Raw genomic sequence first — 23,490 nt, 5'->3', positions numbered from 1 at the left:
GATGTCTATGAGTCATTAGAAACTCAAAAGCTAAAACACAACTATATCAGGAAGATTTAAGTAATACCCATAAATTAAACCAAGGACAACCCAACAACAAAAATAAAAATGAGAAAACACTTAAGCAAGACACAAAGACAGATTTCCAGTTCACCAATGACAAACAGTAGGACAAATGAGGATGAAAAATCTGATAGTGAACCAGCAGGACTCCCTGGACCCATAGCACAGGAGGTAACAAAACAGATCAATCAGGTTCTAGAAAAATTCAAATCAGAAATAATTTCCCAGTTAACCAGAGAGATGATGATCAAAATGGAAGTCATGATTCGAGACTCTAAAACAGAAACTGACAAAAAAAATAGATGAGCTCAAGACCATGATAGAAGCCATTGAAGACTCAGCGTAAGAAAGAAATGGAAACAATGAGCGCCCAACAGAGGAAAGAAATGGAATCCATAAAACAGATTCAAGCAGATATACAGGAGATTAAAAACTCTATTGAAAGTGTATGCAACAGAATAAAATATTGCGAAGATAGAATTTCAGATATAGAAGACAGGATCACAGTCAGTGACCATGAGAAAAGAGGTCTCTCAAAAACAGTAAGGGACATGAGAAATCAATCTAATAACTTCTAGATGATGCAAAGAAAAATAACATAAGACTGATAGGAATTCCTGAAATAGCAGGAGAAAACACAAATGACTTAAAAAAGCTCTTCACAGAATTAATGACAGAAAACTTCCCAAACAGAAGGGAAGAATTAGACATACAGATAAGTGAGGCATATAGAACTCCAACTAGCCATGATCAAAAAAAATCTACACCTAGACATATAATAATCAAGATCCCAGAAATCCAACAGAAAAACAAAATACTACAAGCAGTGAGAGAAAAAGAACAAATCACATGCAAAGGAAAGCCCATTAGAATCACAACAGACTTTTCAGCATAAACCCTTAGGTCAAGGAAAGCCTGGAGTGAGGTATTCCAAGTCCTAAAAGAAAATAACCTCCAACCTAGACTGATGTATCCTGCAAACTCTCTTTCAAAATAGATGGGGAAATAAGATACTTCCACGACAAAGAACACCTGAGAAATTTCATGAACACCAAACCAGCACTACAAGGAATTCTAAGCAATATCCTAGAAAAGGACAATGAAGGTCACAATACCACGAGGCCCAACAGACCAAATCAAATAAGCAAGACAAGAAACTAAAAGGAGAGGGGAGAAAAAGTAAAAAGAGTCAACAAAAGGACAATAACATGACAATACTAAGTCAGAACATATCAGTTATAACCATCAATGTTAATGGCCTCAATTCACCAATCAAGAGAAATAGACTGGCAGAATGGATTAAGAAGCAAAATCAAACAATATGTTGTATACAAGAAACACACCTAGTGCAAAAGGAAGCCCATAGACTGAAAGTGAAAGGATGGAAAACAATTCTCCATGTGACAGGAGCCGAGAAAAAAGCAGGGGTAGCAATCGTATTCGCAGACAAAGTAAATTTCAAACCAAAACTCGTTAAGAGAGACAAAGAAGGACACTGCATCCTTGTAAAGGGAACAATTCAAGAGGAAGAGTTGACAGTCATAAACATATATGCACCAAATATAAATGCCCCCAACTATATAAAACAAATATTAAGTAACATGAAAAACCAAATAAGCACTAATACAATTGTAGTGGGGGATTTAAATACCCCACTATCACAAATTGACAGATCATCTAGGCAGAAAGTCAACAATGAAATAATAGAACTGAACCAAGCTTTGGAACGCATGGACTTAATAGATGTCTACAGAGTATTCCACCCCACAAAATCAGAATATACATTCTTTTTGGCTGCACATGGATCATTCTCCAAGATAGACCACATATTGGCTCACAGAACAGGTCTGAATAAATGCAAAAGAATTGACTGTATATTATCAGATCATAGTGCAATCAAGCTGGAGATCAGTAGCACAAGAAACTGTAGGAACTTCACAAGCACATGGAAACTGAACAACACTCTCCTAAACAATCAATGGATTAAGATCATAGTGCAATCAAGCTGGAGATCAATAGCACAAGAAATTGTAGGAACTTCACAAGTGCATGGAAACTGAACAACACTCTCCTAAACAATCAGTGGATTACACAGGAAATTAAAGAAGAAATTAGACAGTATTTACAAATAAATGAAAATGCCAATACAACTTACAGGAATCTATGGGACACAATGAAAGCAGTTCTACGGGGAAGATTCATAACATTGAATGCCCACACTAGGAAAACAGAGCGGGCTCCAATAAACAACCTAATGATGAAACTTAGACTCCTAGAAAAACAAGAGCAAGAAAAACCCAAAGCTCAAACAAGAGAGGAAATTATAAAGATCCGAGCAGAAATCAATGCAATTGAAATTAAGAAAACGATACAAAAAATAAATGAAACAAAGAGCTGGTTTTTTGAAAGAATAAATAAAATTGACAAACCCTTAGCTAATCTTATCAAAAAAAGGAAAGAAAAGGCTCAGATCCATGCAATTAGGAATGAAAAGGGACAAGTCATAACAGATCCAAAAGAAACCCAGAGGATCATGAACACCTACTTTGAGAACCTGTACTCTAATAAAATGGAAAACACAGAAGAAATGGACAGATTTCTAGATACTTATGAATTACCAAAGTTGAACGAAGAAGATAAAAACATTTTAAACACCCCAATCACAATCAGTGAAATTGAAAATGTAATTAAAAACTTACCAACAAAGAAAAGCCCAGGCCCTGATGGATTCACTGCTGAATTTTACAAGACATTTAGAGAAGAACTACTACCATTACTCTTCAAACTTTTCAATGAAATTGAAAGAGAAGCTATACTTCCAAATTCATTCCTGGAAGCAAGTATCACTCTGATTCCCAAACCAGAGAAAGATACAACCAAAAAGGAGAACTACAGACCAATCTCCTTAATGAATATAGATGCAAAAATCCTTAATAAGATACTAGCAAACAGAATACAGAGGATTATCAAGAAGATCATTCATCCTGACCAAGTCAGATTTATCCCAGAGATGCAAGGGTGGTCCACAACATATGAGTCAGTGAATGTAATACATTATATTAACAAAGTCAAGGACAAAAACCATATGATCCTCTCAATAGATGCAGAAAAAGCATTTGATAAAATTCAACACCCATTCATGATAAAAACCCTGCAAAAAATTGGAATAGATGGTCTATACCTCAATTTAATAAAGGCTATTTATGAAAAACCATCAGCCAACATCATATTGAATGGCCAAAAACTGAAAACCTTCATGTTAAAATCAGGAACAAGACAAGGATGCCCACTATCACCATCCTCTTCGATATAGTTCTGCAAACATTAGCCACAGGCAATTAGACAAGAGAAAGAAATTAAAGCAATAAAGATAGGAAAGGAAGAAGTTAAACTATCATTATTTGCTGATGATATGATACTCTACATTGAAGATCCAAAAAACTCCACCAAAAAACTTCTAGACTTAATTGACAGATTCAGTAAAGTATCTGGATACAAGGTGAATACCCAAAAATCAATAGCCTTTCTATACACAAATAACAGACAGACAGAAAGAGAAATAAGGGAAAAAATTCCTTTTACAATAGCATCCAAAAAAATGAAGTATCTAGGAATCAATCTAACAAAAGAAACAAAAGATCTCTACACTGAAAACTACAGCACTCTGAAAAAAGAAATCGAAGAGGATATAAAAAAATGGAAAGATATCCCCTGCTCCTGGGTAGGAAGAATCAACATAGTGAAAATGGCCATACTACCGAAACTGCTATATACATTCAATGCAATGCCAATTGAAATTCCAACACTATATTTCACAGAACTAGAAAAAAGAATCCAAAAATTCATTTGGAACCACAAGAGACCTAGAATAGCAAAAGCCATTATAGGCAACAGTCACATGGCACCAGGTGTAACAATTCCCAATTTGAAACTATACTACAAAGCCACTGTGATAAAAACAGCATGGTACTGGCAAAGAAACAGGCCTGAGGATCAGTGGAACAGACTGGAAGACACAAAAACAAACCCAGATGTACTCAGCTGCCTCATCTTTGACAAAGGAGCTGACCATCCTCAGTGGAGGAAAGATAGCCTCTTTAATAAATGGTGTTGGAAAAACTGGATTTCAACCTGCCACAGATTAAAACTAGACCCTTATCTTTCACCATGCACTAAATTAAAATCCAAATGGATTAAAGATCTAAATATTAAAACAGAAACGTTAAATTTGCTGGAAGGTAAGTTAGGGAGAACTCTGGAAGACATTGGCATAGGAAAAGACTTTATGAACAAATCCTCAGTAGCACGGGAACTAGCAGATAGAATCAACAACTGGCATCTCATCTTATTAAAAAGCTTCTGTACTTCAAAAGAAACCATCAGCAGAACTAAGAGACAATCTACAATGTGGGAAAAAATTTTTACCAGCTGTTCCTCAGACAAAGGGCTATTATCAAGAATATATAAACAACTCAAAACAATCAGCCCACCCAAATATAAAGACCCAATTCAAAAATGGGCATCCAAAATGAACAGACATTTCTCAGACAAAAAAGTAAAAGCAGCAAGTAAATATATGAAAAAATGTTCCACATCACTGATCATTTGAGAGATGCAGATGAAAACAGCACTGAGATTCCACCTCACCCCACAAAGAATGGCTGCTATCAAGAAATCACACGATAACAAATGTTCGCGGGTTTGTGGGGAGAAAGGAACCCTTCTCCATTGTTGGTGGGAGTGCAGACTGGTGCAACCACTATGGAAATCAATATGGAGACACCTCAAAGAGCTTGGACTGGAGGTTCCATTTGACCCAGCCATCCTTCTGCTGGGTATCTTTCCAAAAGAACTAAAAGAATCATATCACAGAGAAGTATGTGCACCCATGTTTATAGCGGCACAGTTTGTAATAGCTAAAATTTGGAAACAGCCTCTCTGCCCATCAGTGGGAAACTGGATAAAGAAGATGTGGTTTTTCTATAAAATGGAATATTAGCCACAAAGAATGAGAAAATAGATTCATTCATAGGAAAATGGATACATATTGAAGATATACTCCTAAGTGTAATAAATAAGGCACACATGTGTAAATACCGAATAGTTTCTCTGGTGTGAATAATCTGCAATAATACAGAAGATCCTAATAAGATTACTGACATTTAGAAATGGGAAGAAAGGAGCTAAAGGTGTAGGGAAGGTGGGATGGGTAGGGGAAGGGTAAAAAGGGAAAAGAAAAAAATGTGAGAGAATGACAAGATGGAAATAAAGTGTTTGTAGATGGGGAGGGGAGGAGGGGTGAAGTGAGGGCAGGGACAAGGGGAAAAAATGAGAACCAAGACCTGTCATGTAGAGGTACAAGATCCCAACAATGAATGTAACTGTACTGTATCCCTAAAATGTACCAATAAACTCAATTAAAGCTGAGAAAAATTTTAAGAAACAGTAGAATATCATAGTCAGGATAGTCAATACATCAAGAGCCTAAAGATGGGACTAAAGTCAAGGAAATTAAAGCTAAAAGTGAGATTATGAAACAAGAAAATAAATTTTTCAAGTAGCTTATGAAACTAATGAAATAAATGAAGCTAAAACAATTAGAAACAGAAAGGGTAAGAACAAATATTACTGGAAATGGAATTATTGGCATAGAAAAAAAACACTAATTATTTAAAAAGTGAATTACAAATAAAAAAGACAACAGTGCAACGAAAGGGAAACCAACAGATACTGAACAGAGATATAATCTAAGGCTAATTAATGTTTCTAAAGTAAAGCTATAAAATATGTAGCATAAAATATATTTAAATTACATTAAAAATTTTCTAAAATGAATAAAGGCAAACCTTGGTTCTTAAAAAAAAAAGAAACCAAGTATGCTGTACTAGGACTGTAAGAAAGATGCCTTGAGGGAATCTCACAAATTAGCAAGGCATTGTCCATCACAGGCGCCTGTAAACTCCTTTGAAAGAATTTGCTTTAAGAAAAGAATCCCGGGACACCTTGTTCACTCAGGACTGCTTAAGAAAGTGTGTCGCTGCATTCGGGCATCCAGGCACTTCAAGGCCTCTAGAACTGTGGTTCAAGGAGGCCATGACACTCCTCCGTGTGCTGGCAGAAGACCTTGGCATCATCCATGTGATCCAGGTTTTGCCAGCACACAGAATGCAAGAGTGAAGAGGTCACAGAGGGCCCCATGCAGATTTCACAGGAAGGCCTGGGAGGCCAGGCCTGGAGTCTGTCAGTGTACGTCTGTCCCTAGAGTTAGTCACGGGGCTGAAGTCTGTGCCAGGAACCTCTAGGAGAGCACAGCATGCAGCTGAAGCTGCCCTTGAGACCCCAGGACATTGAAGATGCCAGGGAATGTAGGGTATCTGCTGAGGACAGTCGCAGGCACCAGTGGAGCTGTCCCAGGGGTGGCCATGTGGGCTGAAAGTGGCAAGGCCATAGCTTGGGGCTTCCCAAGCTGTCTGCGACTCACACCTTCACCACTGCTTGCTCTGAATGCTAGATATGGAACTATAGGATGCAGTGTTTGCCCTGATGGATTTGTATCTTGTTTTGGTCTGATTCCTTTCTATTTGTCTGTTCCACCCTTTTGGAATGGGAAGGTTTATTCTATGCCGTTGTATTTCCGGAGCATGTAACTTGTTTTTTATAGGAGCTCACAGCTAGAGTTTGCCTTGAGTCCCAGGAAACTTGGACTTTTGGGCAATGCTAGAAGAGTTGAGACTTTGGGGGAAGGAATTAGCCCATTTTCAGTAGTATACAGGATAGTTATATCATGTTGAGTGAAACTATGAACTTGTTATCTCTTTTGAAATAGTTTAAGGAAATTTGTTCAGGTGTTAGGTTGACAAGGGGCAGATGATGATGATTAATCTTGATTGTCAACTTGATTGGTTGAGATTGTAAAACACAGTTGTTGAGTGTGTCTAGGTGGTGATGGAGATGTGACCTTGGGGACTAAATATAGTTCCTGACCCCTTCCTGTGGGGCTTTTCCTCTGCTTGCTGTTTCCAAGATGCCATGAGTTGAGTAGCTTTCCTTCTCTGTACTCTTTTGCCATAGTATTTCTGCCTTGGACCTAGCTAATCATGGACTGGAACTTCTGAGCCAAAATAAACCTCTCCTCCTTTAAGTTGCCATTTCAGGTATTTTGTTCTAGTACTGGAGACCTGACTAGTACATGTGTTTTCTTATTTATACTTAATAAATCTGGCAGTTTCTACTATTCTCTTCGCACCTACCTGAATTCACATAAGAGCCACGCTCTTTCCCTCCACTGACGGACCCAAAAGTGCTGCCCAGCATGGTGGCTGCCTTGAGGTAAATGCTCAGCAGAACTGCCCACCAGGACAGATATGTTCTGGTAATAACTGTGCCCGGGTGGGCTGGCTCCACCTCCAAGGGGCAGCCTCAGGTTGCTAGGTTGGAGTGGGAGAGATAGTCATATTTAACTTTGTTCTTTCACTGACAGCTGAGATCATCTTGATAAGATTTAAGTGGTGCAACATATAAACCTTGGTGGGATCTGGCAGTCCTCAGACCAGGGTAGAGCTGTGGTTTTCCCCACCGTGTGGTTATGAGTCAGTTCTCTTCAAAGCAAAGGGAGCAGTTAGTGTTTTCAGTTGTCTCTGTTGACTACGGCCAGAAGTAACTCAGTGTCTGTGAACTTCCTATATGAAATGTAAATGATTAGCTCTTTTCTGCCTACCTGACTCTGTAGGTTGGAAAAACAACTGAGATAAGAGATTAGAAAGTGTTTCTTTAAGCTGTAGGGACAGCTTATCCTCGGTGTGCAAGTGGTCTGTTTATAGGAATATGAGTGAGTGTCAGGGAAATGAAATTTCATTTCTAATTCATACATTGGTGGCTTTAGCCATAAACAGATTTGGAAAGCTTTTCTTTAGCTCTGTTAATGGAGAAAAGGAATGACTTGTCCAGTGAAAATGTTTAGTTTTAAATTTAGCAGTTTCTGCCATTTTGGAATGTTTGCTTATGCCTTTTTAGCAAAGGCGTTAGACGTGTAGGGTTTGGTCGTGTCGTGTGAATTGACCACTGTTAAGACTTCTGTAAATGATAGGTGTTTGGCAGTTGTCACATGTCCCATCTTAGTTACTTTCTCCTCACTGACACACAATACCTCACACCCACAGTTCTAAGGAGGAAAGGTTCATTTTGGCTCACAGGTTGTAAAGGTTTTGGCCCATAGTCCACTGGCTCCACGGCAGAGCAGCATCGTAGAGGAAAGGTCCCTTCATGGCCTGGTGGCAGGAAGCTGAGCGTGAGATCAAGGGAGGTGGGAGGGAACTTTACCCCTTGAGGCCACAGCCCCAGTGACCCACCTCCTCCAAGCAGGCTTTGTCTCTCAACATCATATTTAGAAAATTTATCAGTGGACTATTTAAAAGTTATTGAAATCTTATCAGTACCCTACTGATGAATATCATACCCCGAATTCCAATCTTCTCTCAGAAGCCCCACCTGTGAGCACATGAGATTAGGGTGACATCTAGATGTAGACCATAACATGCCTTGAGCCCTGTAGATTCTCAGGAGACTGCATATGACTCTGACCAGCCCCATATAGGACACATACTCCTGTTGCCATCCAATCTAACTCTAGCTGTGGGATATGATGTAAAGGCCTGGCCTGGTCTGAAAAGACTGAATTATTCTGTAGCTTTAACTAGGAAGGGTATGTGGGATTTGGGTCCTGGCATTACCACTGTTCTTAGAGCTCACTGATGGTATGACAAGCGTGTTGCCCAATACTTAGCAATGTGGCCCTGAGATCATGGCTTTGTTTTTTCCCTTTTATGTGTGAATACTGACATCTTGATATTTATAGAGGCTAAATATTCAGTTGTTTGCTTTGGTACTAGGAGAGGATTCTGCAGAGAGTAAAAGGGTTCCCAGTCTTAAGACACTGACAGCCTACAAGTGATACAAGACAACCTGTCAGTAGGGTCATTTCCCAACTACACTAAGATCTCCTAAAAGCAGAGGCAGCCCTTTTGTGTTCTGTAACATGGCCCTATATATGCAGTTGGTTCTCAAGCATTGATTGATATGATTTAACTTCATAATTAAATGCCAGAACGGGCCGGGACATAACCTTTAATTCTGGCCAATGTTCTGACACAGATGCCTGCACCACTTGATGGCTGATGCCTAACAGGACACACTGGGAGAGGTGCGTCAAGGTTGGTGAGCACATGCTGTGCCATCCAGCGACTAGTGGGGTTGTCTACTACAGGGAGACAGGGGTGTAGTCATGTGATGATAACTGATGCATCCTGCCAAGTGTATCAGGCTTTCTAAAGAGGGGGGAGAATTATACTTAGGGAAAGTGAAACTCCCTAGTCCTTCCTTAGAGGGTAGAGCAGGATTTAGACAATCAGATATGCTCTCAGCGTGGAGAAGAGCAGTCACAAAGACCTCATGCGCCAGGGGGTATGGCCTGCATGCATTATATTAGGGAAGTTCATGGACCGGAGCAGAAAGACGTGGGGCGGGTGGAGGGGTGTGAGGTGGGGTGGAGGCTCTGTTCCTAGTGCGGTCAGCTGATTGTTGGGAGTGGAATGTGGGTAGGGTCTAAGATATGGAGGGGTCTCCACTGGATCCAGCCTCTTACCTTTCTGGATTCTCTCCCTAACATACCGGGCGTGGTTAGTTTTTCTACCCTCCTTTCCTCGCAGGAGACTCACAGTACTCTGCTTTACTTTGATTATTATGTGCTGTATCTTGAAACATTAGTATATACATCTGCCGAACCCCTTGAGGTTGTGAACATCGTGTTACTTGTCTGAATCCCCAGTGCTCTGGTTCAAGCCTGGTATACAGTAAATAGCTTTTGAGTTTTGTTGAATTAAATTGAAAGAGGGTGAGATCAGCCAGGTGAGGTGGGTGGTGGTTGGAGAGGACCTTAGGTAAGGAGGTAGGAAGTTGCCAACTACGCAGTGTACCCACTGCCAAAGGAACTCAGAGTGTGCATCTCTGTGAGGAAAATCTGAAGCATCTATGGGTACAAGACTATGCAGAGCCCAAGAAATTGATTCAAACTGAAGATGGCAACAGAAATTTAACCAGTTAGAGGGACTGAATATGGAAAGTTGAACCTCAGTAAATTTCCAGAGGCAGTGACTTGCAGCCTCATGGGTCCTACGTGTATGGATCCCTCACTAAGCCTTCTCCAAGATCCTTCAGAGGGAGAGGTCAGAGGAGGTCCTCTACAGAAAATTCCTTCAGCTGTTTCAATTTTTTTGAGAAACAGTGTGATCCTGAAGTCTGCATGTATTAGTTAGGACTTTTTTCATTTGAAGCTAGCCACAAACCCTATCCAAACTGACTTGGTCTATTGGCTTTTTTGTAACTGAAGAGCCCATTTGGAGGGGAGGAAATTTCGGACTTCAGGCTCAGTTTGATCTAGGGGCACATATGGTGACAGTCACCACCAAATGCTTCTTTTTGTTGTTTTTCTGCCTGATGCACTCTCTGTTTTTGGCTGGGCTTCCCTTGGTGTTGGCACTCCATCTCTCCAACTCCTTAGCAACTCCAGATGTACAACTCTATTCATGGTTTGTATCTAGAATCTCCCCTAACAGTTCATTGTTCAGAGGTAGAGCTTTTAAAAGATGAGGTGATTGGACCCTGAGTGCCTTTTGCATACTCTGTGTGCTTCCTAGTTGCCATGGGGTTGAGTACCTTTATTGTGCCGTACCCTTCTCCATGAGGTTTCTGCCTCACCGGGGTCCTAAAAGCCACTAACCATGGACTGACACCTATGAAACCGTGAGACAGAATAAATCTGTCCTCCTTTAAATTGCTATTCTCAGGTATTTTGTCGGAGTGATAAAAAACTAACACAGTCGCTGGGATGAGTCCCATGACAGAACTTCTTCTCTAGTTGCTGAAGTGCAAATTCAGGGTTAGCTCTCATTGGAGCTGGCTGGTGTGGGTTGGAAGTGTGCCTCTCTAAACAAGAAACCTGGCTCTCATGCCAACTCCTGAGCTGACAACAGGGGCGGAGCAGTTCCTGGAAGAAAGTTGGAAGTCTCTTACCCTGTGGTTTTGCTGGGTGGCAAGGACCACCGTGACCCACCCGGAGCAAGCTGACTTCTCTCATCTTGGTAGCAGAGCAGCAGCTGCCTTTACTGCCCTAGTGAGCAGGAGAGTACCCTGCGCCTCTCCCAGCTCCAGGAGTGATGATTCTCTCTGCTCACAGGCATGTGTCTTTGAGGCCATCCTGCTGACCATCTCCGTTTGTCATCCCTGCCCATTCTGAATGGGTGTCCCCCTGGACTGTGGTGGACCTCGGGAGCAACCTCTTCCGAGTTCTCGATGCTCCGTGGAGGGCTGCACCCACAGGACGTTGATTCATGCTTCTTTGAGCTTTTCCTCCTTTTTGCTTAATTGGCCTTTCACCATAACCTGGGTGGGCAGGCAAGAATGACTTTTTCTGCTGTGTAGATTGAGGTAAAAATGACTCAAATGGGGTGACACTGAAGCAGAGACAGGGAGCGCGAATGTCATGTAAAAATTGTAGTTTTAAAGCAAAGATAAAAAAGACAAATGTTCTGGCCACTTTTTTCATGTAACGTGGAATTAAACTACCGATTGGAGGCTACTTCAGTACACTTCATTAATACCTGCCGGGGAGTAAAATACCCCTGTTTACAGCCGAGCAGCTCTGAGCCAACGCCTGCCTGCTGGTCGCCCTCCCCTGGTTCACCCACCAGAGTTTTGCTAGTCCTTGGATCAGCTTACTGAAGCCGTGACACTGGTGCTGTGGTTCCCCGAGGTCACCTCCGCCATGTATGAGACAGTGAGTGTGTGGGAGGCCTCTCAGAAACCCAGCCTTGGTGTGCACTGTGACCTCAGATAACCCGGCCACTTGGAGAACCAGCAGCTGCTCTCGATTCCTGCTGCCCTGGGGCTGGCTCTCTTCCCAGGCATCTCTGGGCCCTCTAGAACCTCCCTGTGAATCCTGGGTTTGGGCTTTGCTCATCAAGTCACAGCAGATTGTAGTTTTTCGACCAGAAGAGATCATGTGATTCTGTCTGCTCATTTTACCCATGAGGAACAAAGGCCAGACCCCACTGCGTGGCGCCTGCCTGTCCAGCCTCTTCCCTTCTCCCTCATCCTCACACACTGTACCTCACACTGTGGGGTTCTCTTCACCCTTTCTGTGTGTTCCTCTCTTGACCTGACCAGCCCGACCTGCTGTCCAGAGCTGCCAGGCCATGGGTAGAGGGCCAGTTGGCTGTGCTGGGAGTGAAGCCTCCCTGGACCAGAGCAAAACCAAGGGGCCCTTGGTCTTATGGAACTTAACAGCAGGAAGGGACATCTAATAGCATTTGGTCAAAGCCCCTCAGGCCCACTTTTGAACTCATTTATAAACATTGAATAGCTATTTTTGTGACAGGCCTTTGGAATACGAGCATGCATGAAATAGACGTGACCTCTGGCCTTAGAGACACTCTCTTGTATCGGGGAACACAAATATTAAGGAGGTAATTTAAAAACTTAATTATTTTAATTTGATAAATTATATGTATTTATGATGTACAACATGACTTTTGGACAGAGGTATACTTTGTGAAATTACTAATTAAGCTAATTAATATATGCATTGGTACTCATACTTTTTTTTTTGTTGCTGAGAACATTTAGAACCTAGTCTTAGTAATTTACACTATGTTGTATATAGTCTTAGTATTTTACACCATGTTGTATAATAAATCTCCTGAACTCATTCCTCCTGTTTAACTGAAATTTTGTATTCTTTAACCAGACTCCCCTGCCCCTACCCTCTGTAACCAGTACTGTCCTCTCTGCTTAACTTAAACACACAAGTACATATTTGTGAGTATTTGTCCATCTGTGCCTGGCTTTTTTCACTTAGCATGACATCCTCCAGATTTGTCCTTCTTTTTAAAGGCTGAAGAATGGCCCCTTGTGTATAAATGCCACATTGTCTTCATCCGTTCATGTGCTCAGGAGCTCTAAGGTGGGTTCCATATCTTGCCATCATGAATAATGCTTCAGTGAGCGCGAGAGTGCACATGTCTCTTCAATACCCTTGTTTCATTCCTTGGAGGAGTTCCTAGAAGTGAATTGCTGAATCTTATAGTAGTTACATTTTTAATTTTTTGAGGAACCTTTGTAATGTCTGGATTCATTTACATTCCCACCAACAGTGTACAGGGGTTCTCTTTTCTCCAGGTCTTTGCCAACACTTAATGCTTGTGTTTCTTATAGTAGCCATCCTGACAGGTGTGAGGCACTCTCTCATTCACTGTGTATTTCCTTGCTAATTATTGATGTTGAATATTTTTGCATACACCTGTCGGCCATTTGTATATCTTCTTTTGAGAAATGTTTATGCAGATCCTTTGCTCATTTAAAAAAAATGTGTTGCTTTCCTGCTACGGAGTTTTCTGTATGTTTTGGACACTAACCCCTTAGTAGATGTATGGTTTACAGATACTTTCTCCCATTCTATAAACTGCCTTTTTATTCTGTTGGTGTTTCCTTTGCTGTGCAGAACCTTTCTAGTTCGATCCAATCCCCATTTGATGGCTTTATGTTCTTGTAGTCTTATCCAAAAAGTTTTTGCCCAGACCAATGTGAAGAAGCTTTATCCTATTTTTTTAGTGCTCTTCCAGTTTCAAGTCTTACTGTTCAAGTCTACGCCATTTAGTTGATGTTTATAAGTAGCATAAGGTAAATGGTCTAGTTTCATTCTTTTGCACGTGAATACCCAGTTATGCCAACACTCTTTGTTGAAGAGATTGTCCGTTCTTCCTCTGTGTTCTTGGGCTCTGTCAAAGATGAATTGGCTATAAATGTGTGGATTTGAATTTTCTGTTAAAGAAAAAAATCTGTAGAAATTTCAATTTTGGGGCCGGGGATTTAACTCAGTGGCACAGTGTCTGCCTTGAAAGCACAAGGTCGTGAGTTTGATCCCTGGTACCAAAAAATATATATATTTTTTAATTTTTTCATTGTGAACTAGGGCTGTGAATATAACAGGCTCTTACAGCATATAAAAGTGAGTTCTTGTTTTTTCTGTGAGATCAGTAAAGGCTTTGCTGTGGAAGTACCTCTTAGGCTAAGCCTTGAAGGACAAAATAGAGCTTAGTCTGTTGAAGAAAGAGAGTGGAGAAATATTCTGGAAGGGCAACGGGATGTGGAAACCTTCTACTGTGGTCCAGGGACATAGCACAAATTAGTGGCTCATCCAGGGCTAGCAGAAAACAAATATGGCTACCGATCCTAGGTTCTTTCTCCTCATTTGTCCTGGGCTTGTTTTAAGCCCTGTTTCGTGGTGCTGTGTGCTTGCTCTGTGTGAAGAGGGAAGTCTGCATGTGAGGGGGCAGGTGTACTAGGTGGCAAAGGAGGCTGGGTAAAGGCATAGAAGAGAGAAAGGGTCTGATATATGTGAAAAACAGCAGGTGGTGTGGAGCAAAGGATTCTCCCAGGACAGCAGTGGGATAGTTGGATGAGGAAGGTAGGGAGGCATTGCAAGTTGAGGACCTTACTCTGTGCTTGTAGGGTGGATGGAGAGGGAAGGCCAGGTACGATGATATCAGCTTTTATCTGAGCAATTTGACTATTTATTCCAGGCCTGATCTATGAAGCCTTTATAGTAACTTAGGAAGATATTTACCTAGCTTTTTGCTTTTGATATACATACTAGGATCGTAAAACCTTGAGTTTTTGTAGTTTTTTAAATATAGTTTTGTTACTTTATTCTTTCCCCTTTTTCCTTCTCTACTTCAAGTAGCATCCATGAGTGCCTTATCTATGCTTGATATGGGTGTTAGATGGTAGAGCTACAAAGATTATAAAGGATGATTCCTGCCAATAGTGAGCCCAGGAGTGCAGGACACTGGCAGGGTACAGAAGAGTTGGGGAGGGGGCTGCTGCCGGCAGAGATACGTGGCGGTTGGGTGGCTGAGAGGAGCAACAAGGTGAACGTTAGCTGGTGGCATCAGTCCTCTTGATCGCCTGACAGTAGGTTGGAAGCTCTGTGAGATTAGGAGTCAGACTTTGCTGAGGAGGGACCAGGTGCTCGGGGGTGGATGGGTAGATGTGTAGATGGAGAGACAGATGAATGTTGGTGCTACAGCACTAGTGAAAGGATCCCTGCAGATAGGACAAGTAACGGTAAGGATTCTGGCATCTCTTATCTACTGCTAGTTGACAGCTCCTGTTTCTTATTATGTGTACGGTTAACTGGTCTAGAAATGTAACCTGGTTTAGAAGCTGTTGGTAGAGACAGTCCTGTGGGTGAAATTCCAGTTTAAAGAAATGAAGTAGATTTCCAAATTAGATTTGAGCCTTTATTTCTCTGGTGGCTTGAGGGCCCATAGGATCCATATTAGAGGGGGTCTCCGGTGGTGTTTTTGTAAGGGGAGTTTGACTGGCCCTGGCACCGGGAACTTCCTGCCTGGGAAAAGACTCCCAGACTGGTGAAGGAATGAATGGCGGAGCAACACAGTCTGGCTCAGCCCAGCAGGTGGAGGGTGATGGGGATCATTCTCTCTCGCCTTGGGCAGAGGGCTTGTAAGATGTAGCCTGTGCCCAGGTTTCCTACAGAAAGGACCTCATTGCCTGTGGAGGCTTTTTTCTGCCCTCCTCAGCCACCCTCTTCTTGTCTTTACTGTTGCGTGGAGCACTCACCTGTCTCAGCCACAGGGCTCAGCGTCTTCTGTGGATGTCTCGCCGGGTTCCTTGTCCGGTTGGACTTGATGAACTTGCTGGCTTCCTTTTCAAATTAACTTGACTTTCTCTTTTCAAATGAACAGACCTTTTATAAAACAAATAATGATCCCACTTCCCCTGATTGTTGTTTTAGGAAACACTTGTTAAAGCGCTACATTTGTTTAATGTAGAGATATGCTTATCTCAGAGGAGTCACTTTTAATGTCGGGATGAAAGACCGGATGACATCAGTTTGTAGGCAAACTGGTCTGTTGCGTTGTTCAGGCTGTGATTGTTCAGTTAGCCTCATGGTGGGATCTGTGTAACAAAGAATCACAGGAAAGCAAGGTTATATTTCCTATAATCAGTTCTGTCAAGTAATTCACTGCAAAGATTTTTGAAGGAGACAAAGTCTTTCAAAATGAAGGGGAGCAGGGTAAGGAAGAAGTAAGAAAGAACCTTAAGCAATTCCGTTATACTAATGGCCCCTGTGTTATTGTGGCAAAATTTCTTATAAATAAAAGCCAAAGAGGAAAAACAAGTTGTGTTTGGCAGTTGTACTCTTTGTTCTCTGCCTTGTTTTTCTGCTCTGAAGTATAGTGTGTCTTGACGTAGGGATGTAACTGCTATGAATATTGATGCAGCAAAAGCCTTTTTTTCCTGTCTGGCCTAGTAAATAAAGCAGAAAGGATAAAATGGGAAGAGGAATTGTAAAATTAGTGTGCCTTTTTTAGATTATCTTGTTCCCTTAGAACTCTTAAGTCTCAAAAACATTGATGATGTACATTTGATGGTCAGGGTCTGACTTGAGCATAGCAGGTTGGTATTTTCAGGGATTTTGCCTCTGGTTGAAGTAACAGAATCCGTGTGTGTATGTGTGTGTGTGTGTGTGTGTGTGTGTGTGTCTTCCGAGTTAATGTCCCTGCCTCATTGGGACGTTTCTGGATCTGTCCCTTTCACCCAGCAGTGAAATCGGGCCCTCCTGCTCAGCACACCTGTTGTGGGTGAATGTGGGATTGTATGGGATGCCTCCACGGCTTGGGGTGCATGGTCACACAAATGGGACAGTCTCATAGGTCTTCCTGTGCCCCTCTGGGGCATCTCCCAGGACTCCCGAGGCCTGAAGACAAGGTTCTGTGGAGAGAGTGGGGTACTGAGTGGGGAGGGGACAGGAGGAGCCTGTAGAGAACGCGACCTGGGAAAAAACAGGTGTAGAGAAATCTAGAGAAGGCGTGAGCGGAGAGGTTGGGGATGAGCTCACACTGTGAGCGCCCTGACTCTGGATAACTCAGACCAAAATACAATTCATTAGATGCTGTGCTGGTGTTCCAGGGATCAGAGGAAGCTCCGGGGGCAGGTTTAGAAATTACAGGAGTCGTGATCACTCTGGGGCCCGAGAAGGAAGAACGGTTAAGCTGGCTCCTCCATGACCAGCAGGGCGTTGAAATCAGAGGTGACTCCTGGGATGCACAGCTGTGGTCGGATGGTCCCTCCCACCAGGCCATCAGGCGGGTACTGGTGGAGAGTGGGGAAGTTCTGCTGGGAACAGCCAGAGGCAGAAGGGAGCTACAGCCACAGCAGACACCTGGAGCCCAGGGCTGGCTTGGACAAAGTTCTTCAAATGTAAGAGAGCATAGGGGCTGCTGTGCTCATATATATGTGCGTGCACACGCGCATGTGTATGTATTTGGTGGCAAACTTTTAGGGAGCCAATCCTGTGAGAATCTTCCTGAAATGCATATTTTAAAAGATGATTCTAAAAATAAAAAGTTGCAGAAGCTTAAGTATTCTTTTAAAATACCCACAAATTTACATTTATAAAAATACGTCTATAATAGTAGCCACATAAAGCACAGCAGAATCCTCACTCCAGTCAGTTGTGAGAAGGAAGGGTGAGGGGGACGTTGATAAGACCTTGGCCCTTTGGAGACAACAGGGATGGAGATGGAGGGCCCGTGTCAGCAGCCCCTCCTGTGGTTTCAGAGGTCTCTCTCTGTGTTTGAAACTCTCATATGCACATAAGACTAAACCTTTCGAGAAGAGGTGCTTACCGAGTGTATTCCTGAACCAGATTATTTCAGTCTCTTCTACTAGGCATACTCATAAGTGAATTCCATGGCTTCTAGTTCGGTAAGGATCGAGGCCCCTCCATAATACTATAGAGTAGTAGTACTCTATGACCAGATTGAAGAGTTTAATTGTTGATTTTTTATAAGCTATTAAGTAGCTTCTTAACAGCGAATGTCTTTTGGTTACATATATTCCTGTTGTTTCAGATTTCTATTGAAACTAGGCCCATGTAAAGAAATACTTATAAAAGAGAAGAGTCGACATGTTTAGACCTACCCATGGAGGTGTTTCTTTCAGCTCACAGAGTCATGTGGATTGGAACTAGAAGGGTTCTCAGAGTCTTCCAGCCTTTGGGGGCGGTGACAGAGGGGTGTGGCCAGCCAGTGGAAGGGATGCTTGTTGAGACTAACCAATGAGAAGGCTTTGAAGGCCGAACTTTGAGGAAATGCCTGGTGGCCTGTCAGCAACGTGGCCCAGGGAGAAGAGGCACGCCAGTCATCTGGCAGTGTGTTTTCCATCTGGCTTCACTCCCTTTACTCTGTAGATGAGGACATGTACGTTCAGGGGAGGGGAAGGACTTGTCCAAGGTCGTTTTGCTACTTAGAGACAAAGCTGACTCTTCTAAGTCAGACGTAAACCCAAGAGGAAATGAGGGTCAAACAGACACATTTTCATTTCTTCCAGCGGACGTTCTGTTCAGAGCTGCTGGTGCAATCTTTGCTTGCACCCTTGTTCTTTTCTGGGCTGGGTTTGGCAATCTCAGGAGGAAAACATGCTGCATTTTGTAAATATGTGCAAACGACAAACATGCCCGTTATGTCCTAGACAGACTCATTGCACACACATCAGTGCAGGTGGCAAAATGCAATCATGCATCCTGGAATGAAAAGTGTTTTAGAACTAAGTTGCTTATGAGAAATTCGGTGTTAAAATTAAAATGCTTTCCTGGCCCAGGTGCAGTGTAATTGTTCCATTTTTCATAATAAAACTTTGGAGAACAAAAATGCTTGTATCTCTGAGATGTTGATTCTAGTCACTGGTTCATTTCTTTTGTTTTTCCTTCTTTTTGTTTTTGTTATGTTTCTTTGTTTCTCTTCACAGGAAAAAGTAGAATATGCCTTCCTGATTATTTTTACAGTCGAGACATTTTTGAAGATTATAGCATATGGATTATTGCTACATCCAAATGCTTATGTTAGGAATGGATGGAATTTACTGGATTTTGTTATAGTAATAGTAGGGTAAGTAATTCCTTCTTACTTTGGGGAAATATTTGCCTGGAAAACAGGAGGTGGAGGTTGGAGGGGGAATGAATGTTGCTCTTTTATGCCAGTTATTGTATCTACCAGGAGTTCTTTTAAGACTGCCAATGCTGTTGCCAGTCTCTTGGAAAAAACTGTTTATTACTCTTGTTTTCAGTAATATTATAGAATGAAATCTAAGCTCCTAATAGGAGATAGTTTACCTTCCAGGGCTGGATCTCCACAAATAGACTAGCCTTGCTGATGATTAGGGTCAGATGACGAGCGATCTTAATACTTAGTATTCTGGTAAGTTAAAAAAAATAACGCCTTTATAAAAGTGAGGTATTCTGCTGTTTAACATCCCTTGAACAAAGCTATTTTTTCCTGCTGACTTGTGGGAGAAACTCTGGCATACTACTATTCCACTTTAAGTAACAAAACAAGAGTCTGAATGATGTCACATATCTGGCATAAAATGAAATAAGCTAGAAATGCAGAGAAGCAGGTGTTTTCTCAAATTCCTGTTGAAGAAAGAAGATGCCAGTAGTTTTAGTTAGAGAATGTTGAAATAAAAAACAGTGGCCTGTGTTTTCTTGCTCCTTCCACACTTGGAAATGTTGCTAGCAGAAAAAATGAATTAGTATTAGAAGAATGCTGAATCTTTGAACCAAATATCCACATGAGGAAATAAAGTATATCCTTTTTTTGAATCTTAATTGACCTAGCTGTTCTGTTGGGTTGCTCCTAAAATTATGTTTGTTTCTGTAGAGAGAGATACTTTTAAATAGCTTCTTTTTTCCTGTCTATGATTCTGATTGGCTGCTTTTTTGCAGTTAAGCAAGGTGCTTTTTCTTTTGGATTACCATTTTATCGCGAATCTGTTGGGTTTTCATTCGATACTAATTCTGCTGGCTTTTGGGGAGTAGAATCAGTTTGGGGTCTGTCCTTTCATGCTAGGAAGTTAAGATGAGATCCAGAGTGGTGGACCTGTGGGGTAATTAGACAGATGAGGGGGAAAGTTAGCTATTGCCAAGCTCCATAGTACACTCGCACCTGAGGTGTCATTGCAAAGGCACTGCATATCCGTGAACAGATGGCAGACAGGCAGGAAGGGAGATTTCTTCCTTCATTTGGTGTACTCTGCTGAGGAACTGCAGGCAGGTCTCTTGGTTCTCTGACCGTCTTCCTGTACCTCTCTTGCCATTGGACTTTTGTTCGTGTAGAAAATGGAGATGTGTAGCTCCATTTCTCGTGTCCTCATGCCGTCTTCCTGGAGACATACTGCATATGACAGCACAACGCAAGGACAGGGAGCCAGGTGAGCCTGGTGGTCTCCCAGGTGTAAGAGATGGAGACGAGGGTCAGGCGGGACTCAGTGCTGGAACCTGGAGAAGCAGAATATGGGAAGAGAGGAAAATATAGAACGCACTCCCTGAATGTGCCTTGTGGTCTTCTGGAATTTTGGCTGAAGATTTCTGTAAGATATAATTTTATGAAGCTAGGTAAAGAGTGCTATTACCAAAAAGAAGAAAGCTGGGGTATGGGCCACAAAATGAAATTACAGGGCTCACCTAGGACTGAGAAGTGTTCAGGTACTGACCTCAGTGAACACCTTGGCCAGTCCTGGAGACTCTGGAAGGGACGTTATTAGTGGGGCGAACCTAGCTGTAGAGCAGGGGTTGGCAAGCTGTTTGTTGGGCCAAATTCTAGCCTGTTTAGCCTGCCGCCAATTTTTAATGAATAAAGATTTTTGTAATGTAGCCTCACTCATTGTTATATAATTGAGTAGTTTAGGTCCACAAAGCCTGAAATATTTACTGTCTGATGTTTTACAGAAAATGTTTGCCAGCCCTGTTCTAGTGTAAAGATTACCTGAAACTTTTGCTAACCTTTTTGAAAAAAGTCTAAAGAGGAGCAAACTGATGTATAAGTAACGCAACTTACTAACCAAAACAAAGCAGAATACCTCAATACTCTTCAGAGGAAAATGACAAAATAAAAGCACTTTTTTTGTGGGGGACTAATGGGGATTGAAACCACGCCCTTTGCATGGAGCTACATCTTCAGCCTTTTTTATTTTTATTTTGAGACAGGATCTTAACTAAGTCACCAAGTTGCCCAGGCAGGACTCAAAGCTTGCAGTCCTCTTGACTCAGCCTCCCAGAGCAGTGGGATTCTAGGTGTGTACCACATGCCTAGATACTTAAAAGTATTTTTTAAAATGCTCAGCACACAGTCAAATAATAGTAGACACATGAAGAAATTTTAACTATAACCAGGAGGAAATTCTGTCAGTAGGAACAGAGTCAGAAATGGCAGAAATGTTGGAACTGGCAGATAAGGACCTTATATTAGATTAAAACCTATTATAAATATGTTTATAGTCTTAAAGGAATACATAACTATTATGAAGGATGTGGGACAGTATAACAAAGGATCAAAAGGAACTTCAAAGGCTGAAAAATACACCCAAAAAGAAAAATTTCCCAGATTGACTTGACACTGTATAAGACACGATCAAAGAAAAAACACTAGGGAACTTGAAGATGTAGCAATGATGTGAAGAATAGTAATTAAGGGAAAAATGAGCACAATATCTACGACCTGTGGGGAATTATCAAGTGGTCTAACCTGCATATGTTTGGAGTGGTTCAGAAGGAGAAGAGAGAAGAGACAGGAAAAATATATTTCAAGAAATGGCACCAAGTTTTCCAAATGTGATGAAAATATAAGCTCATAAAAGAAGCTCAAAGACTCCTGAGCAAAATATACATAAAGAAAACCATGACAAGGCACATCACAGTTAGTCAGTTTGTTAAAACACAGCAATAATGAGAAAATTGCAAAACAGAGTAAAAGCCGTCTCAGACCTCTTAATGGCTCTGCAAGCAAGAAGACAACAAGGAGACTTTTTTAAAGTGGGGAAAATGATGATTTTAGTTCTTATTCAGTGAAATATATTCCAAAACTGAAGCCAAAAAAAATTTTTTTTGATAAATCAGAGCTGAGAATTCATGATGGATGGATCTACACCTTGAGAAAGTTTAAAGGCAGTTTTTTCAGGCTGAAGGAAAATGAAATGACTCCAGACAGAAATGTGGATTCACAGAAGAGGAAAAAAGAATGCCAGAAAGGATAATTATGTGGATAGATACAAAGACATTTTTCTCATTTTAAAATATTTTAAAATGTAATTGTTTAAAGCAAAAATAACAATGTATCGTGGGATTTATACCTTCTACAGAAGTAAAATATAATAATAGCACAAAGGATTAGGACAGAGAAATAATTGCGTTCTATTGTCAAGTACTTTTACAGTAGATAGAATGATAAAATATTATTCGAAAATAGATTGCGATACCAGGTATATTTTAAAGTCTAGAGTTTGGATTAGCAAACTACTGCCTGCAAATCAAATCTTGCAGCCATTCCACTGCCCTTTGACAAAGTATCTTATTTGCCACCGGTTTTGGCAAATAAAGTTATATTGTAACCCCAACACACTTACTTGTTTCTACAGCTGTTTGATGTTTAACAACAGAATTGAGACCTTGTAGACTGGAGATCCTAAAATATTTACTATCTGGAACTTCATAGAAAGTTTTCATTGATACATGCCCTAGAGGAACCATACTCTGTTTCTAGGAGAAAATCTTTATGACCTCAGAGTAGGCAGAGGTTTCTCAGGCAGAAAAAGCAGCACCCATAAAAGAATTAAAGAAAAGAATAATTGAAAAATTGCACTTTATCAAAATTTAAAACATTTCTTCACAAGACCATATGATGAAAATAAGAAAGTGATTTACAGATTGGAAAAAGTATTCAAAGTACTCATTTCTAACAGAAGACATGTTCAGAATATATAAAGAACTCCTACCGCTCAACAACAAGAAGACAACCCAGGACACAAGTGGACAAAAGCTATGAACCTATATCTTCACCAAAACATACATGTTAGTGGTCAACACGTCTGTGAAGGGGTACTGAGCGTTGTTAGCAATTAGAGAAACATCAGTACCACAGAGTCAGTATTGTGAGCCTGCTAGAATTACTAAATGTAAAAAAGATCAAAACTATCAAATGTTAACTAAGATATGGAGCAACTGGTACTCTCTCTCCTATACTACTCCTAGAAATGGAAAGTGATAGAACTGCATTGGAAGAAATTTCCAACTTTTTAAAAATGTTAAAACAGCTTACTGTGTGACCTATTACCAGTTCTTTTTAAAGTATTTATCCAAGGTAAATGAAAACACATGTCCACAGAGGGGGTTTAATCATAGAGAAAAAAACTGGAAATAATCCAGATAATCTCACAGGCACATTTATATAATCGAATATTACTCAACAGTAAAAAAAAAAAAAAAAAAAAAAAAAAAATTCAGAACATAAACATCTT

At 41.1% G+C, this 23,490-nt stretch overlaps 1 protein-coding gene across 6 annotated transcripts in view; it reads left to right on the top strand.

Moving 5' to 3' along the window:
- The window catches only part of Cacna1d (calcium voltage-gated channel subunit alpha1 D), a 325,064-nt gene that overhangs the window by 157,919 nt on the left and 143,655 nt on the right, over nt 1-23,490 (top strand). For all 6 annotated transcript variants that reach the window (XM_010643039.2, XM_010643036.3, XM_033757092.1 and 3 more), the window contains exon 4: nt 18,949-19,088. In XM_010643039.2, coding sequence (XP_010641341.1) covers nt 18,949-19,088 — 140 coding nt within the window. The remainder of the gene's footprint in view (nt 1-18,948; nt 19,089-23,490) is intronic.

This window comes from Fukomys damarensis, unplaced genomic scaffold (assembly GCF_012274545.1).
Source record: "Fukomys damarensis isolate Sample0158 unplaced genomic scaffold, DMR_v1.0_HiC HiC_scaffold_28, whole genome shotgun sequence".
Classification (NCBI taxonomy): Eukaryota; Metazoa; Chordata; class Mammalia; order Rodentia; family Bathyergidae; genus Fukomys; species Fukomys damarensis.
Note: the sequence above shows the minus strand (reverse complement) of the source record. Positions and strands in the feature narration are given on the sequence as shown.